We start from the raw sequence: 19,621 nt of genomic DNA on the forward strand, positions 1-19,621 counted from the left end.
AATGGGATGAGCAGCTGACTGCAGAGCTGCACCCCAGGCTCACTGCCCCATCCCATCTCACTCAGGAGTTAGGTGTGCCCTCGTGGTGCTGGGAAAGCAAAGGAAGCTCACCAGTGCTCAATGCATGAGTTTGGATGGTGGAGCACAACTCGGACAATAGGTCCCACCACTGCACATACACTACCTGGAGTTTTCCTTCCCCCTCCCAGTCCTTTCCCTGAGGGTCCCAGGAAGAGATGGGGATGCAGGTGCAGGGAGCATGTCTGTCCTTCACATGAGAGCCTGTCAGCACTGGAGAGGAAAATGGTTCCAAGTAAAGCTTCTCCCCCTACTCCACCAAGGGACTGAAACCTCTGAACAAAGGGGATTTTCACTGCTGGTTCCCACCACTCTCAAAGGGTTTTGGTGATGCATAGGGACAAAGGCTGCAGCTAAAAACGTCCCCAAACACCATCAACTTCTTGTAAGAGACTGAAAGATCTACAGTTATAGAGGATAAAAATGAATTAGGTGATTGGCTCTCACGATAGCCAAGAGAACTCTTCCGATGCCAAAGACAGGAAAGCCTCATGAAAGTTTCCCATATGTCCATCCATTTCCCACTTCAGCCCCCCCCTAGCCCCCCCATGTGACAGGCTGCACCCCCCTCCTACAGGTATGATCTGAAAGAGGAGCCAGGCCCACTGGGAGGACAGGAGAGAAGATGCTCTTAGCCATGGACCTGTCTCTCATGGTACCTGTGTTCTCCTCGGACTGGTTGAAGCCACAGATCTGGCAGATACTGCGAACCCATTTGTTCATGTCGTCCTCAGTCTCAGCCACCAGGTAGAAGGTCCTGTCACTCGTTTTGATGTCGAAGATGTAGCTGTCTTGCAGCTCCTTCTTGTTGAAGGTCAGGCCCGCGTCCACTTGCTCACAGAAATTGAGGTTGATGACACGCAAAGGTTTCTTGGAGTGGTCATTTTTGTAGTACTCCAGGACGTCAGGGTCACCACTCATCCGACCGCTGCGCAGGACGAACCAGCGTTTCTTCCATGCCTGAAACCAAGACAAGAGCAAGCATGAACCTCATCACTGAATCTGTGAGAGCGAAAAACCACTGCTAGGCACAGGGTGACACAGAGGCACGTGACACTTCTCCATCATGGGGTGCTCTGGGATGCTGCTCAGGCATACCTGCAAGAGGTGCACAGACTCAGCTCAGTTCTTCAGTTTGATACTAAAATCCAGGAGAATTAAATACTGAAATAGCATTGTAGCATAAGATGACCCCAAAAGGTGCCAGTCTTGGGGCTCAGAGGAACCTTGCTCCTACCCTACAGCCCAGCCATGTTCCCAGGACCCAAATGCCCTTCTCCCCGTGATGTGGGATAATCTGTGCAGCGGCATTACCAGGCATCGCAATGCCAAAATGCCTTCCAGCAGCTCGGAGGAGCTGAGGCACTTTGGATGCAGCACTCTGAGTGTCCTAACCTTCAGAGAAACCCCCGAGAGCATCGTAGGATGTGTCTGCAGATACTGACCATGGCAATCCCATCTCTGTTTAAATGCCAGGATAGAAAGACTAATAAAACCAAAGGACAACTGGTTTGTTTTTTTAAAATATCAGGAATAATGCCAGGGAGACCCACGGAGAATCCCAGCTTCATTTGTTTTTCAGCATCCTCTGCTCCCTGGCACATAGGTAACTCCTTAGCAAAGGAAAAGGTTATCATTGATCCTTCCAAGCACTGCTGGCAGCTGCCCCCGGCCAAACTACCTGCGGCATGGACTCAGAGGGCTGTGGACTTTGAAGTGAACCAGCAAAATAAATGTCAGCCATCAGCCCTGGCCCTGAGAGCTGCGGCCCTGCTGCCCTCCCCATGCCAGACACAGTTGGGAGCCCACAGGAGGGGGAATAGACACAAGGAAAATGTGCTAAATGCTGAAACTGTGCAGGTGTAACCCCCCATCCCATGAGGTGGGCAGTGTGTTTTTTGGGGTGTGCTCTGCATGAGGATCACGGCACCTGCATGAGGGATGCACAGGGCTGAGGGACCACCTTGAGCTGCTCCCTTTTGGAGAGCTATGCTCCCTTGCAGAGGCCTCAGCTCCCATGGCCTAAGGAAGGGAAGGATTACATCTAAGTGCAGTCCTTAAAACAGCTTGTTCAGGCTGTCTTTGAAGGCAGCAAAGGTTTGAGAGGTGCCTGTGGATAAGCATGATGGAAATTATGACCAGTGCTCCTGTGTTGCCTGACACAGACCTCAGTTCGTACTAGAGGATGCCAAGGGAGGGGATGCGATCCCCACCATCCTGCCCTGGCTCTGAACAGTGGTGCATTTTGAATGAGATTTACCTTATTCATATTTTAATATGAATATAACCAGTTTTGGAGTTCTGATGGTTACAAGGAGTTGTGCTATGAGGAAGCACACGATATTTCTAAGAAGGAAGAACCAACAGCCACAAACACCTTTAGTAACCCAAGGGAGGCACCAAGGCGAGCAGTGTTGTGGGTCCCTCATGATGCTCCCCAGGTGCTGACCACAGGCTTTGCATATTGGTGATGGGCATGTGCTAGATCTCAGCCAGCCAACTGCACCAGGATCCCACAATTTTCGAGACTTTTGTGGCTGAAGTAAGGGTAAGAAACTCCTGTGATGTTTCCCCTGAACAGTCTGATTCAGACCACACTTCTCAAAAGCTTAAAAATAGCTTTTGTCGGTGTCTTTGAGCTTTGTAATCGAATTCGTTTTGCACTAATTCTCAAAACGGCTCCTAGTGCCGGGAAAGCAACTTCAGTGCAATCTTCCAAAGGCAGCGAAGCAGCAAATTGCTTAGCAAGAAGATGTGCAAGGCTGGCAGATTTTGGCTTAATCTCACCCACTTCTCATCAAAATGGCTGCTTTTGAGTGACAAAATAGACACAGTGGAGCTGTGTCCATCAGTGAGGGAAAAAACCAATTTCACCAGGCAGCAGCAATAATTCACTAGTCCATCTCCTCAAAACAGATCACCCAAAGCATCGGGAAACAAATTCATGAACACTTTTTTCCTAGTTCTAGGTGGTAAATGTCCCATTAGCTTCTTCCTGTTAACACTGAGTCATTTCTTCGCAGCCACCTGGCAGGACTAAGACAAGGGAATGCATGAGGTGTGTGGGGGGGGGGGCAAGTCAGCGAGGGGACTGCAAGAAGATGGAGTTGTGCAACCATATGAACCAGCACCTGAATGCAGACATCCAGCGCCAGTTCTTGCTGCTTAGCTTGCTGCTTTCCAGCCATCTGGAGTCCAGTCTTCCAGCCTCCCTTCATGGCTGAGATGCTGAATTACAAAACCCACAAAGTACAGAAACTAGACTCCAGAATTTAGAGTTTTCGTGGAAAAAACAGGAGGAACTGCCGCAAAGCAAGACCAATGATGCTACCACAACTTCTCTTTTTATCACCAGTGTGAGAGCCACAACTCCCCCAGTTCTCTTTAGTCTGTCTGGTAGCAATGGAAAGTACCACACAGTCAAGATCTGGCAGAGAAAACAGTATAACACACAGGTCTGGTGGTTTTGGATAAGTTTTAACATCGGCTGGTTGTGAAAGAATGGGTCTTGCCAGCACAAAATTTATTGGAAAGCTTCAGGAGCTGGAGTAGCATTGGAGGGTGGGACCACTGGACAGGGCAGGAGCCCCACAAGCCTGGGAAGACCACCCTGTCCATCTCTGCACGGTGCCCTCCTGATGATAAAGAGTCACTGGTGTTCTTCTAATACAGCTTCTGACCCAGAAGAGCTCATGGCAGCAGTCTCTGGAGTGCTCGTCCTGGACAGATGGCTGCAGGCAGCACAGCTGGAGGCATCTCCCACCACACTTCCCCACAGCAGGACCAGCTGTTGCTGCCTCCTAAGATCAGCTTCCAAGTCAGAGGAATAAGCAATGATAACTAGAAGAGAATGGAAGTAAACGCTAAAGAAATAGGAGCCTCTGGATTTCTCTGGATTTTTGAGTACTGGGCTCAGCAAGTGTATTTTATTTTTTCCCTGTGGATTTGCTGTGCCTCTATTGGGACCAGGGCTCAGCTTGTGTTTGCCAGGCTGTGGCTGCTCTTGGAGCATCTCTTGGCACTAACTCAGCTTGCTTCAACATGTCACCATATGCAGCAAAGGATATGTAGTTTGCAGCATGTGGCCCACCCTCCTGGGACACCAATTTCCCCATTCAAAGCTATCAATACCATCCGAATCTTCCATGTTTAGGCTTCCCTAGAATATCACTTTCCTGCAAGAGAGTGATTCAAGGGTCTACTGATCACCAGCTATGACAGAGGTGAGATGTATGGGATCCACATGTGCATGGCAATCTCAGCTCGTGCCAAACCAGGGGAGGATGCAACTCCATGTGAACCTACACACGCTTTCCAAGACCACCTTCTCCCAGCATGAGGCTGTGCTGGCCAATGGGCATCTCATCCTACACCTGAATTTTCCTTCTCTGCTTATTTTTATTTCTTCACAGCTCTGTTGAAGCCCCTGTTGCCATGAGTCCGCTCCTGCCAAAACACTGTGCCTCCCTGACACGTGTTGTGAGCCAAGGGCTGTGTTTGTTTAACAGCTTTACAACGTTGAGAGGCCAACAGCTTAACAGCCATAAAATGGTGCTCTGCAGCACAAATTTCCAGCTGTGCGGTCCTTTGCCGGCATCAGGTTCCTTCACGGTTAAATTACGGCTGCCAAAGGCCCTTAATATCATTGAGGAATATTTTGACACTTGGCAAGTACTTCTTTTAAAGATTCGTTTGTTAAAAAAAAGTGCTCATCGCGCTGCTATTGTGATGCGAATCCTCCCTGGGTTCGAGGCTGCTGCTGCTCAGCTGCTTTCCACCTCAACGGAGCCATGGCAAAGTTAAAGTTTACAAAATGGAGCTCTTTCCAGCTGGATGCTGCCTGGAGCTGGTTGTTTTATGGAGAGCTGGGCTGGCAGAGGTGAGGTAGTGCTGCTGGGTTCACTGGCTGAGTGTACTTAGCAGGGATGCTCGGGCGGGTTCAGGCAGTGGTTGGGACCCTTCCTGTTCCTTCTGCTGGGTGAGAAGAGCTGAACCAAAGAGGTGGCTGCTCTTGAGCAACTGAGATATCACCATGGATGGTAGGAGATACCACCCCACCACTCCAGGAGTGACGTCTCTCATGTCCCCTGTGGCTGTCCTGATGGCACAATGCTGTGACAGAGCTGGTGGCATCAGGGCAGAGAGCTCAGAGAATCTGGGGCCGCCAAGTGCCTAAAAATCCAAATGCTTTAACTGACAGCCCAGAGAGACACTTTATTAATCACGGTTATAGTGAGGGACATTCAGATAGCATCTTCCTCCCTGCTCCCCTGTTCTCTGCAAAGTGAACACAGAGATCCAGCCTAACTGCTCTTTCAGAAAAAAAGAAAAGAGGTGAGGAAAATAATAATTTAAATGTCAGTAAAGCCAGGTATCCATCCCCGGAGAACTTGGCAAGTGCCACAATCCTGAGAAGGAATCAAAAATGACAACATGGAGAGATGGCTCTTGGTGGGGCCTGTGGGAGTGGCCCACCCAGTATTATCTTAGCTCCAAAATGAGGAGTTTGAAACAGTCAGAGACTGTTAGCTTTGAGTTGAAAGGGATGCTCTTTCAATTAGGATCAACTTCTGAGCCACATGTCTCTAATCTGAAATACTAATATTTTTACCACCACACCTGTATAGCATATATAGGGAGAAGAGAAGAGAAGAGAAGAGAAGAGAAGAGAAGAGAAGAGAAGAGAAGAGAAGAGAAGAGAAGAGAAGAGAAGAGAGAAGAAGAGAAGAACATGTATTTTTCCCAGGAAATCTTTCTGTCCTGTACCTCCTCCCCCTGACACCAACTTCATGCCCACCAGCACTGCACACCAGCAGTGTGAAATAAACCTTCCAAAATCTGATCTGACACAAATCACGGGATCTAATCCAAGGTGGCAGGCAGGATGAGCGACCTAGCCATGACATCAGGAAAATTTCTCACACCAAGATGAAGCCGTGGACTGAGTGATTCAAGCAGGAAACCCCACAGCAGGGCAAGCAGGTGCTTGTGTCCCAGATCTGCCCAGAACTAGTGGAGCCCTGGGTGCAGGATGTCTCCTGTCATTGCTCCTGCGGCCACCAGCTGCCAATGGGGGTGCCACCATATCCACAGAAAGCCGTAAGTCTGTCCCAGCCACACATGCCCCCAGTTTTCACTCTGCAGTGAAGATTAGTCTTGCACCCCAGTGAGCACGTTTTCCCTCTGGCTCCTGGCGCATCTGCCATGGCAGAGAGGAGTTCACACTTCAGGAGCACGTGAGAAGGACCACAACACCTGGAAAGGTGTCACTGTTCTTCCCAGTCACTGTGTCACCTTGATGTCCTCTCCAGGCTGCCACCACTTTAGCCATCCTGGCAAGATCACCCCTGGGAAAGGGGGATAGAGTGGCTTGGGTCCTTCAGTGGTGCTACTGTTCTTGCCATCTGCAACAATTACAGCTGTCGGACTGTGTTACGCGGCACTGGGGTGGATCCTGTCCTGCCCACCCCTCCCCACAGCCCTGTAGGAGGAACGTGGTCCCCTATAGTGGCTGGTGCTACCAGCATCAGTGAGTGAAGCCCCATACAGGAGAACTGCAGAATAACCTACTGGTGACCTGTATAATAATGTTGTCTTCCTCTGTGTCCCTGGGGGCTTTTTATCTAGTCTGATGGACAGGAGGATGCTGGTTTTATTATTCATGCAAGAACACCTCTTCCCTCCCTGTGCTAGTGCTAACTCAAAGGAAATGTGGCTTGGAAGTAGATTTGTAAGCAGCAAAGAAGCCCCCTCTGTCTGCGCAGGTAATGTTTCTGTTGGCTGATTCCTCTCACACAGCCCCAATGTCCCCAGTTCCCAGAGCAAACGGGAGCTCCCTGAGCCCCACTCCTGCCCTTCCAGATCCCCCCGGGGTTCTCCTGGCCCGCTGCACGCTCACAGCACCTTTCCACATGATACTGGGAACAGACAGGTCCCAGCCCCGCTCCTCGCACCCTTCAAAGGGATGGAGGCTGTTCCCTGTTAATCACGCCCCAGCCGTGGCCGAGTTCACGGTGAGTTCATTATCAGCACCGCTTTGGGGGAGCCGTGATTGGCAGCGCTAATAACACCACGCTGCAGCTGCAACACCCTGCGGGGCACAGGAAACCTTGCTGGGGTACAAAGAGGCTCTTCCTTGCTGAGGAACCGAGGGAAGGTGATGCAAAAACCCCTCAACCCAGTGCATATCTCAGGCTGTCAAACTGACCTTCCCTCCTGGGATTTTTTTCCCCACTCTCGGAGGTGTAATTAGGCTTCAGAGCACACATGGAATCACTACATGTGACATCCACCCAAGGGCAGCAGAGCCAGTAGGAGATGTCCTGCACCGAGCGTCACTCACAGCCGGGTGAGAGGGGGTTTCAGGGAGGTGAGGCACAAACACAGGCTAAAGCCTCTTTATTTGTAAGATCATTTAAAAAACCATAAGCTTCAAAAACAGCTCCTGCCATCAGAGATGTTTGCTACCAGGGAAGGAAGGGTCTGGGATGGCTCGGAGCTACAGGTACACTGGTGTGAGCAGGAGGACCCGTTCCCCACCTCCACCCTCTGTGAATGGGACAAGCAGCATAGAAGTGACACAATGTGGAAAACATTTCCCTTCGTATTTATTTTACGGGAGTTCTCCGGTTGGAAAGATTTCAGTAGCCTTGTGCTGCATGGTCAATCTTATGAAAATAAAGATTTCTCTCTGGGATGTGAGGGCACTGACAGCATTTCTGATGGGATGCTGGAGTGCCTGATTAAGGATGGAATGGAAAAACTAAATACAAAATAGTGAGGCTGCACTTACACCACCAGACAAGCTGTGACTGTCTGAGAAAGACGGACATGGGAAACCCTGGGAGGTCCAGTAGTGCTCCTGTCTGGAGGGTGTAGAAAGGATGGACCCAAACTCTACCAGGAGAAGCATGGGGATAGCATGAGAAGCAACAGAAAAGTCTCATTAAATGCACGGAAAAGGCTTCACAATGAGGGGTAGAACAAAAAATCCCCAGATGGGGTGATGTCCATTTTGGAGATAATCAGAACCTGCCAAGACAAGACCAGGAGTAACAAGATTTACCTCCAGAGTTGGCCCTAGCTTCAAGCTGGCCTCACCTTGAGTGGGAGGTTGGTTCAGAGACCTCCAAAGGTCTCTTCTGACCTCAGTTATCTCCAAATCTAAATTACTCTTCCATAATTAGGTCCACTCCCAGTGAGGAGTGCTGAACTTGTCATATGGAGACCTGATGAGACCACTCAGACCCTGAGTTCTGATGTGGGACCAGCGCAGCCACCCATCGCACATCCACCCGCAGCATTTAGCATGGGAATGGGCAGCACAGGCATTTTTCAACTCTCATTGACTAAAGCAACCTTTTCTGGGTAATTCCTTCTGCCGAAAGCTGCACGGCACTTTTGCAAGTGGGAAGGTGCTAGGAAAGCAAGGGGTTCACAGGAAGAACCTGGAGCCTAGCTCTTGACTCGGGGCTGGCTGCAAATGGTCCATGTGCTGAACCTCCAGTGCATTCCTGCCGCTGCACATGGATTTTGTTATCTGGAATTATTTCCTGCTATTCAGTCCTGTTCTGTATTCCACTCTGTTATTCCTAGCTGAAATCCCTCCCACCACCCTGCCTGGCACATCCTTTGTGGGGCACTGGAGCAGCACCCAGAGGAGGTGCAGGCAGGTGGATGGGTGTACCTGACTGGGATAGAGGATACCCAGGCTTGTACCTTGTGGCCGCTTTGAATGCTGACAGGACATGGGGCTGCAACCACCAAACAGGATGTCCCAGCAGCCTGTGATATGATATTTCACTTACCACATATATTGTGATACTACAGCCACACATATTTTACATGATGCACATCAAGGCGGGTGTTCTCCAAGTCTGTTTGCAAAACCCAGCTGCCACCACAGACTACACTCAATCCCGCACTCTAGAGCCAACCAGCCCACCAGAGCAAGTCAGCCCATGCCATGTGAGCACACCAAGAGCAGACTTTAGTTTGCTTTTTCAGCTTTGGGCTTCTGGAAGCAAAAGCAAACTGCTCAGAGATTTTTTCTCTCCCCTGAGACTCTGGTATCAGTCTCTGATAAGAGTTTTCCTGGCCATTACACAAGCAGGGCTGGACATGGGAACACAGCATGAATAAATGACTTAGAGCAAAGAATTTTGATAACTGAGTTTTTCTAGCTTTCTGGCCTTCGCAAGAGCAAAATAAATTCCACAGCACTGTCAGCAATTTCCCTTCCCTCTCCCCTAGCTTTGGGCTACCTTGAATTCCTACTCTCATTGCCCAGAGAAGCTGTGGATGCCCCATCCCTGGAAGTGTTCCAGGCCAGGTTGGATGGGGCTTTGAGCAACCTGGTCTACTGGAAGGTGTCCCTGCCTGTGGCAGAGAGGTTGGAGCTAGATGATCTTTAAGGTCCCTTCCAACCCAAACCATTCTATGATTCTGCAAACAGGGATCTGCTCCAAAAGCACCCACTCTGTGCTGGCAGGAACCACAGTTCCTGCCCCAGGCTTCTTTGGCAAATGTACACCAGTCTCTGCTCACAAACAGCTCATTGCACAGATGCCTCACCCAATGAGTGGCCAGGGATGGGCTTCATGAGACAAAACAGCACTGCACATGTCCCCTCTGCCTCCTCCTGGAGGTTGTGGCTGTTCTCCCACCCTGTGTCACCTCTTGCCAGCCCTCTGTGACATCCAGGAAGATGCTCAGGAGAGGACAAGGTTTACTTTCACCAGGCTTGGGTGTGGCTAAGAAAGATTTCCAGGAAGGGAATTGCACTTTGGGGTTTCTTTTGTCCCACATCCACGAGCATCCATGAGACCCAAAGAGAGACAGGGAAGGGGCTGCCATCTATTTGCTATCCTTTCCAAACCCTGAACACTGCTTGTATTTCAAAGCAAGGCTGATTTAAAGCAGTGCTTTTGAACACAGAAAAGAATCTGAAAAAGCCAAAGGGAGATTTAGTTTTAATAAATTGGAGATACACACCCATGTCAGCTCTAGCAGTGAGTCCCGTAATTAAACTGCTCTGCCCTCAATCTCTCAGGTAAAGGCAGATGGAAATACAGATGAACTTAGAATTGGATATCAGGAATGAGAGGTATGTCAGGATGCTTTCCCCTTCCCTTAGCATGCCACCTCCTTTGCTTAAAGGCTGTAAAAAAAGTGCCTTACAGGGTGATACTGAGACTCTTCTGAGCTTAACAGGCTCTATGCACAGCAAAAAACAACCACCCAATTTGGTTTGATATGATGAACTGGAGATATTATGGGGCTGAAGCTGATAGTAAAGTGTGAGGATGCTTCTCCTGCAATCTAAAGGAGTCTGCCTTGTAGCAGGATATTTGGGATAGGCTTGCCTTTCCAGGAATAGTTTCTAATTTTAGAAAAGCTCTGAGGCTTGTTAATTTTCAGCCACTTTAATGAGCTGTCTCTTTAATGGTCTGTAACCATTTCCAGCTCGACTAACCTCTGCAATGGGAGAAATTAGCCTGATTCGACTCACACTGAACTCACAGTCTGCTAGACAACCCTTTGCACCTCCTCATGGTAGCTGTCTGGGTGGCAGGGCCAACATCACAGCTGCTGGCACAAAGTGGGCAACAGGGAAGATCAAAGGGCTTCTCTGCAAGGAACTAGTGACACAGGTCTGGAAAAGGGTCAGGATAGGAGAGATGCTGAGGAAACCATCAGTGGCAGGGAGAAGGTGGTGGAGATGACTTACTCACTCTCGCCTAAGACAAGAACGACAGGACATCACAGGAAAGTAACAGGAGCCAGGCTCAGGACACACAAAAGGAGACTCTCCTTTGGGCAACACAGGAATGACTACGCTGAAGGATGCTCAGGAGGATTCAAGTTTAGCTGGCCCCAACTGGAGCCTGAACAAGGTCACAGAAACAAAATCCCCCCAAGATCACTGAGTGCCACTGTGTATGATGATGGATGTCTGCAACGAAAACTGTTAACAACAGGGAAAATACTATGAGGAGGAGGAAGAGGAGGGAGTCTTGCCAGCCGAGATGCTGGCTCACTGACCACTGTGCAACATTCCACACTAAAAGGACTTGGGAGCGGCCCTCTACAGATGTTCAAATGTGCCAGGCTTGGAAGGGGCAAGGGAGGCAGCACTGTTCACACCGACCCTTATGGCAGAGCTCAACCTTCATGGCTTCACATGATGCCCTTGCTTTGCTCTGGGAAATGTGGGTGTTTCCATTTTGGCAAGACAGAGAGGCAGGAGGCTGTGAGGCCAAACGCATTAAATGTGGGCAAAAGGGAAAAATGGAGCCAAAAGCTGCTATGAGAAAGACAGCTCCGTGGAGATCAGCACCAATGGCACTCACCCATCAGCTGGATTCTCATGGTTTAGTTGATTTTAGGGCCTCAGGTTCATTCCTGCAGCTTGAAAGGGCACCCTAATGAGTGGATTCCCTGGTGCTGCATAACATGTAAGCTCGTGTGAAAGCCTTTCCTTAGCTAAAAATGATTTCTCTCCTCTTTCAGCTCACCCTTTTGGATGAAACTTATGGAGACTTAATTATCTCATCCTTCTGTCAGGACCCTCTGGAACCTTACTGGTTTCCAGAAGACACTCACAGAAAGCACGTGCACACATAGACACTCCCTGAGGCTCTCCTTCAGCCCTGCCAGCTCGCAGCCCTGCCCACTGCTCTCCTGACAGGCACCATGCTCAGGCAGACGGGCTCACAGGTTGGAGGGAAGTGGGGGATAATTCAGGGTACATGTGGGGACAACCCTAGATCTGCACCATACAAGTGTCCAGATCTTACCTGTTGCACAGCTGGTTGAGGGTGGCCAGCTAAAATATGTAGATTGCTGATTTCAAGCCTGCTACAGTGAGGTACATCTTTCCAGATGTGCCCAATAGCCAAAACATCTGTCAGTGACAGCACTAGGCTGGGTTCTGTGTTGAGTCCTCACAACACTTCCAGTTCCACAACCCTGTGCCTACAAAAGGAAATTTTCTCCAAGTTCCCCCACACCTGTGAGAATCACAGATTCAGGCAGTTCAGGACTCCTAATGTCCCTCCCAACCTGAATTATTATGATTGTAAACTGATTTCTTTTATATCACAGGCTTTTAATTAAATGCACATTCATGCCCATATGGACCCCACTAACCATTCATTTGTCATCATATTTAGCCACCACCTCCTGAAAGAAAAAAAACAAGGAGGGGGTTGCTTCCAATCTGTCACTTTGTGGGTTTGACATCTTGCAAAGGGCTCTCGTGATGCCCTTTTCCACTACACTGGAGATCCCTTAGCATGTTCACAGAGAGAAAATATCACAATCACTTGGCTATTCCAACCTCTCTTCTCTTCCAGAAAACTAACCAGCTGCCAGTCTAAGAACTTCTGTGCTATTTCCGCAATACTGTCATTTTTCCTTTCTTCCTCTTCGGCATCAACCTTAGTAGCCAGCTACTCTAACACATTTTGCTGTTGTTGTACATAAGGCGAAATAAAGGCACCTCCTACCCCTTCATTTAGACATCAAAGGTCACTGTAGCTGTTTCTGCAGCAGCCTCAACTCACATCAGGAGCTGCTCACGCAGTTTCTTTCTACCAAGCCCAGAAAACCCTGCATTTGGTGATTCACTGCCCCTTTCTGTAGGAACAATCTTCTTTCTTTCTCCTTTGATGTTCAATTTTGCATTGGGCTGTCTTCTAACATATTTTTTTCAAATGTGCTCTGCTTGCCAAGTGATCCAGACTGCCCTGTCTGATGAATTTGTCTTCAACATTTACCGTTTCATTACCCTTTGTGCCACTGGCAGCTTCTCCCCACAGGAGCCATTAGATCTGCTTCACTTAGGGAAATGCTGAGACTTAGTATTAATCCCTGAAAAATGGCACGAAGAAGAGCCCCATTTGTGGGTGACATCTTCCTGGGATCTGCCAGGTTTTATTTCACTTGCCAGGTGCTTGGGGCTGTATGGACTGCGCTCATTACCCGACAGCTCACCTGCCATCCGCAGACCTGTGGGCTCCACCATTTGGCCCAGGATTGATGCTGGGCATCGACCTATTGCTGCCTAGGGAGTCCCTTCTGAACATTTCTTCTACCTTCTGGATTGGCAGTAACTCCCTTAATCAGGATTAACCTAATCTGTTTCTCCCGTATCTGGAAAGCTGTTGTCTTCTTTTTCCATGCTTTGGTGGAAAGGCGAGAAGACTACTGCTTCCTAGACCTCCATGAGCTTTTCATATTGCTCTGCTCATCTTTTCCTAAAATACCAGATTTTCAAACTTCTCCATGGTCCTTCAGTGATGGGAACCCTTACAAAAATCAGAGAAGATGGTCATTGAGAGTTTTGGTTGCAGCAGAAGGCTTTAGGAGATGCAGTCTCCAGAGACCACCCACAAAGAAGTTGGAAGAGAGCAAGGAAAGCCCTTGGCTTCCTTGCAGGAGGAACAACCCACCCCAAAAGGTAGCACCTCAAAGGCAGATGACCAGCATTAAATGGGTGCAGCAATAGCAGATGACTGGGCACTGGCAGAGTCTATCATGGCCTTCAGGAACACCAGTAAACATAGTGCTGAGGCACTTGATTAACCACGTGTCTGCCCCAGCCTTTGCCTTCTGCCAGCAAACAAAGCCTGGGGAAGAGATTCCTGAGCTCAAATAGTCTATTTGGTTCTGGGAACTCAAGTGCATAATAGGTCACATGATAAGAAGTAGTACGGTTTAGTCAGCATGGATGAGAAGATCAAATGGATGAGAAGTTGGCCATTCAAAGATAACCTTCTCCTAATGAATAGTCACATCACTATTGTCTTTTAAAAATTAGAGTCTATAGAAGCCCTTGCAATTGTATATTTCGGATGCTACAGGATTTCTGGTCATTCCTGTTTCCCGTCCGACCAACAGCACAGTGAGAACATTAAATATTCTGACTCTGACCCAAGAAATGCCCACAAGTCTGACTGGATGGGGCAGAAGAATAACCTGGGATCATGGTAATATTGCCTTGTTTAAAGACTTCTTTAAAATCAAGGAAGCCAAATGGAAGTAAATCAGCCAAGGTACTGAAAAACACTTTAGAACAGCCAAGGATCTACCAGATCGACAGGACTGTTTTGTGTGGCTTCTGTGGATTAGCTTTTTCTCCTTAAGTTTAAATGATTCCGTTAAAAGTGGCTGCAGCCAGACACAACTGAGGTAGTCTACTGTTTCCCCCGACTGATCACACAAGTCTCTTCATTTTGAAAACCCAGCTGGAAGCCCAGCTTGGAGCCCATGTGCCTCAGGCTTCAAAGGAGCAGACAGCAGGGTGGGTACTAATTCCACATTACCAGCACTCCACAGCAGTTCCTCCATCTGCCCGTTAATGTGTGTTCAAAAACCAATAACAACACTTGTATCAGTGGGCTGATACAGGGGTAGCTCTGTGTTTGTCCTGATGGCACGGATGTGGTCATCGCTGGAGGATGATGCCCAGCACCTCTCCCTCCACCGGAATCCCAACAGCCACTGACCCAGCTGTTGACCCCATCAATAGCTGAAAAGCCTTTCCAAAAGCAGCAAACCTCTCTCCTTTCATGTATTATTAAAATTCTCACTGGTTAATTTATTAGGGTACTTTGCACTGGGAAAAATGACCTCTTTGTTGACCCGCTTAAACATGCTCCACTCCAACACAAAACCGTCAGAAGGGCAAAAGGGAGAGCTGGGGAAGTTGTGCACAGACTGATGTCCTTTGTCTCAGTGAGACAGCTCCAGGATGGAAGTGCCGGGACTCCCTGGCACGAGAGCAAAGGGCTGGACACAAGCCTTCACAGACCAAACCACAAAGGAAACATTCAGCCCATACGCCACATGGACACAGCCAGAGAAACAAGACTTCCCGGTCCCTCTTCCTACACAGTGCTCATCCCTCCCTCAACCTGTGGGTTTGGGAAAGAAACCTTGATTTCTCCCCATGTTGCTTTCTCTAACAACCTAAATGGGAAACATGATGAAGGGTGGTGGATGAACCCATCCATGTGTGGTGGGATTTGCTCATGAGGCAGCAAAGACCATCCTCCAGGCAAAGGTGTCCAGACCTACACTCAGACTCTCCTCTTACCTGCTCCTGTGTTTCTCTAGCAAGAGAATCACAAGATTTGCTCCACAAAAATCCCTGATTCAAACTCGTATGGGATGTAGAGGAGCAGGGCACTGCTGAGCAAGAGCCAAACTGACAGCACAAACACCACTTGGCACCAAAAGGAGCCCTGTAAGTGAAATGAGCAGGGTTAGCCGTCATTAGGTCTTGTTTTTCCATTAGTGTCATAAAGATAAAGCTGCTCTCCTCCCAGAAAGGCAGCCTGCAAAGTGCTCAGACTCTACAAGACTCTCAGGTTTTTAGAGAGGACACAAAAGCTCCATTTGCTTTCATCACTGAGAAAGCACCTGGAAAGTGCAGCGATGACAAAGACACCACAAGGTGCCTTCAAACCTGGGGGAGGTTGGGAGCTCCATCCTGTGCCCTGCTCATTGCCCCGACTGTCACACCAGGTTCCTGCTAGGGAGTGTACTAAAGCTCAAATGCTTTTCTGTGGCTCATTCTTATGTGATGCTCTTTATCTCAAGCAAAGGGACTGCCAAATAACTTTGATACTAAGGGAATAAGCAAAGAAAGGTTCATGAGGACACCAAAAAACTATCGCAAATTTCACCCCTAAAGAAATGACCTGGAGGAAGGACCTTGGAGATAGACAGTGCAACACATTAACCCCTGCTTATTCTTAGTTTCAAAAAGCTCACATATCCTGGGTGTTAGATGAGCTGAAATACCCAAAATGGGGTTGAACAGAATAAACTGCAGCAGAAGGCTGAATGCAAGGTTGGGAGGTAGGAGTTTGTGAGATCTGATGCTGCAGCTGCCATTAATCTGTCAAAAACCCCTGGAGAAAGGAGTTTTACCCTGTTGTGCCACCTTTTTCCAAGTGTCAAATAAAGACTCAATCTCAGAAGGATGTTACAAAAAAATGACTGAACTGCCATCTGCAAAAATACTTTGGAGGTGGAAAGTGCAGTTATATGATGGCTGAGGAATAATTTTTCTGCCTGCACCAGTTCTGCAAACAAAGAGGTAGAAAACAGCACGCGGGAACCTGAACCTGCAGCAAAGAAGGGTGGAAAGAGCAGTAACTGATGAGTTTTATTGCAGGATGTGTTAATCATCCCAGACGATGGACTGGGATGGGGGTGGAGGACTTGGCAGCTGGGATTTGAGATGTATTTGTAATGTTAACACACATCTGGGATCCATCTTGGAACAGGAACACCGTGTCTGGAGCAGGCAGGCCAGAAGAAAATGTTCTTTGTGGCCAACCTTCATGAAGGATCTGACCTGCTGAGCCAAGTGTGGCCTTCAGAGGTGTCCCTCAAGCAATCTGGGGTCGTGGACTACTACAGACACTTTCCAAAGGGAGCATGGAGTTTCTCCAAGTGATATGCTCAGAAGCTGTAAGGACTGCCTTGCATGGACTGCCAGGGAAAAACAGGTCCAGCTCTCGCTCTGAGCCCTTATCCTCAAATTCTTTGGCAGGGCAGGCCGAGCTTGGTGATCTGGTGGCTCAGGTCCGAGCAAAGTGAAGTTGAAAGATGTTCTCACCTCTGCTTTAGGGTGCTGCACCTCCATCCCAGCACTGCTTAATTTAAATTTTGCTGCTTATCTGACACACTGGTGTGTCTCTCCCACCAGTATAACCCTCCATATTTCAGTGCAGTTATCTCTGGCTCGCAGAAGCGAGCAGGGGACCAAGGTGTGGGCATGGGCACGCAGGCATGCCATGATCAGGGATTGCACCTACAGGTGGTAAGAGTCACTGTGTTCCTGCACAGGCCCCTATTTACAAACTCCTTTGGAGGCATTTCATCTTTAGAAATCAACATTAATAAAATATGGGACTTCTCTGGCTGTGCTGGAGAATGCATGGAGCACATGGCTTTTCTGCCCCAGCTTGCATAGGCTGTTGGGTTTGGGAAAGAAAGATGGGGAGTCTACACTGGTATCTGACACCTCGGATTCTTTGGCTGGGTGTTTCCAAGGATATGTTTTTCCAAGGATATTCCCTGTGCTCTGCAAGAGTCTGAGGGAAGGCACTCCTTATTACATCATCTCCTGATGTGCAGGGGATCTCATGCTTGCTCTTGCTGTGAACTTCCTGAACGTCCCGTGCATCCCTGTGCTCCCAGTCCAGCCTAATGCTGCCCCACCAAGCTGCAGCAGCCCTGCTGCACATGGTTTGTGTTGACTCTATGGATGCCCTTTGTGAGCTCAAGTGGCTTCTGCAGCTGTGTAAATAGGAGTGAAGCCCATTGTGGATCCCTGACCTGTCTACACGTGGCCTCCTCACCCTCCCACCAGCAAGGATGAGCAATGAAGACCCTGCTGGGTTCTCCACCCTGAGCAAACACTGGAGACCAGCTGTCCTTCACAGCAAGGGTGGGCTCCATGTGTAGCCCAGGCGCTCCTGATAACCGTAGCATCCAAGGACGTAGAAGAAAGTCCGACGTCAAGCCAAGGATGTCTCCTTGTTACAGCCAGCAAAATCAAGTGAGAGATTATAACAGCAGGAGCATGGAAGAATGAAGACTGGGAAGATCTGCCAGCAAGCCCAGTCTGGCCTTCAAAAATTGTATGATTATGTCTAGAGATAAGGCTTAGTAGGATTATTTTCTATGGGAGAAAGAAGCCCATACACACACAGGTGAGTTGGGAGAGAAGCTCTGAAGATCCTCTTGAATGCTGCAGGTCTTCAGAGGGGTTTGAGTCTGGCAAAGCTCAGTTTCAGATAGCTTCACTAAGGATAAGACAGGAGGGATGAGTCTAAGAAAGGACCACGAGACAGGCGCCCACTGACCTCCACAATGATCGGTCCTGTATTAATAGTGAACAGGGTGGAGCTGGGTTAACAGCTGGCCATGATTAGCTGGTCCCTGGGTTCAGCCAAGGGGCCTTGGGGCCACCTCCTGTCGCACTTGGTCAAACAAGACCAGGAAGCACCTAGGCCCTATGAAACCCAGCACTCCTTCTGGCTTCATATGCCACAGGCACCTGGATTCCCTATTCATCATTTGGTTTTCTTCTAGGATGGCACCTCCTGTATCACCATCAGGTTCAGGTGCCAGGATCCCAGGAAAATGTCAATAAACTGCATGAAATTCAGCGAAGAACAAAGCAAACTATTATCATGGAGTCAGAGAGACTGACTTTCTGAGCTCATGTGTTTAGCTTGGCTTAACAGCAGCTTAGCAGGGGCTTGGCAACTCTGCTGTCTGCAAATATTTGAAGGGTGTAAACACCAAGGACAAGAGGGAAATCACCCAGGGAGTTTTACAGACTAGGATGAGCAGGAATGTAGGCACTCACTCACCACGTTTGCTAACTGGGGCTTGGGTATCTCCATGTAGATTTACTGAAGCTCCCTCACCTTACAGCTGCTCTCTAGGTCTCTGTAGCACCTGTGGTGTCACGATGGGACTCAGAGAAGCACACACTACCCTTACATCAGGTTTCATATCTATGGATGCCAACAAGGAGAAGGTTCTTAGATGCTGGTGCTCATCAAGGTAAGGGCAAGTGGTATCTAACACCACACAGCCCTGCTCCCAGCAGGTCTTCAGGTTGCTTGATGAGCACACTTCCCCACCTACACCCTGTTTTTCTCTTCTATCACCACCAGTTTCAAATCTAAAGCACAGGGATGGGAGCTGATTTTTAGCTGAAACCTTAGGACAGATATGGCAAGAAATGTTTTGTTAATTCATAATAATTCTGCAAATTTTTTTTTCTCTTTGGTTGGAGAAAAACATCCTTTAGTTTCCCTTCCAAGCTCCTGAAACAATTAATTTTAGCATTTCATAACTACGGATTTTTCAGTTCGAAGTCACACTTACTTTTAAATTGGAAGGGTTAAAACAATAGCTCCAAATCAAAATATTTAATTTACAGTCAAAGGAAATACTTATTCATCTTTCAAGCTAACTTCTGTGGCTTCACAAAACTGCCAGAGAAACCCCCCAAAACAAGTCACCATGTCTTATGTCTCACAGGGTGACTCCAAACTGTTTTGACTCCCTGGAGTGACGTTGCTAAACCCCAGACGAAGATATATCCCAGTAGGCACAAAAAAATTGCTTACGGAAGGGAAGATTCAAATTTAGAGTGGCTGCCTATCTATAAATAGCCTGCAGAACTAAAATACATTCCACTTCGGCTGGAAAAGCCTTTTTGCCTTGTACTCATAAACACTCCTGCCTTTTATAGTTGAAGCAAATATTTGGTTTCTATAGTTATAACAGTGAATACCCAGTGGTCTTTATTTTTAATCTGCACAGTGTTTGCATGAAAAGCCAGGCAGTGGTTTGTGGGGACCCCGCAGGAGTCTGGACCACAGGTGCATCATTAAAAATAAACCTGTGAACAACACAAAAAGCCCTCCCCAAAGTATCCAAATGCAGAGAGGTTTGCTAGTAAACAGCATTTGGCTTTTAGATGCGGCTCTAAGTGCGCTGAGAG

The 19,621-nt window shown here is 48.4% G+C and overlaps 1 protein-coding gene across 3 annotated transcripts in view; it reads right to left on the reverse strand.

Moving 5' to 3' along the window:
• GAB2 (GRB2 associated binding protein 2) overlaps positions 1 to 19,621 on the reverse strand; it is a 93,309-nt gene that overhangs the window by 39,629 nt on the left and 34,059 nt on the right. For all 3 annotated transcript variants that reach the window (XM_032099017.1, XM_032099016.1, XM_032099019.1), the window contains exon 2: positions 738 to 1,038. In XM_032099017.1, coding sequence (XP_031954908.1) covers positions 738 to 1,038 — 301 coding nt within the window. The remainder of the gene's footprint in view (positions 1 to 737; positions 1,039 to 19,621) is intronic.

Source organism: Corvus moneduloides, chromosome 2, assembly GCF_009650955.1.
Source record: "Corvus moneduloides isolate bCorMon1 chromosome 2, bCorMon1.pri, whole genome shotgun sequence".
Taxonomy (NCBI): domain Eukaryota; kingdom Metazoa; phylum Chordata; class Aves; order Passeriformes; family Corvidae; genus Corvus; species Corvus moneduloides.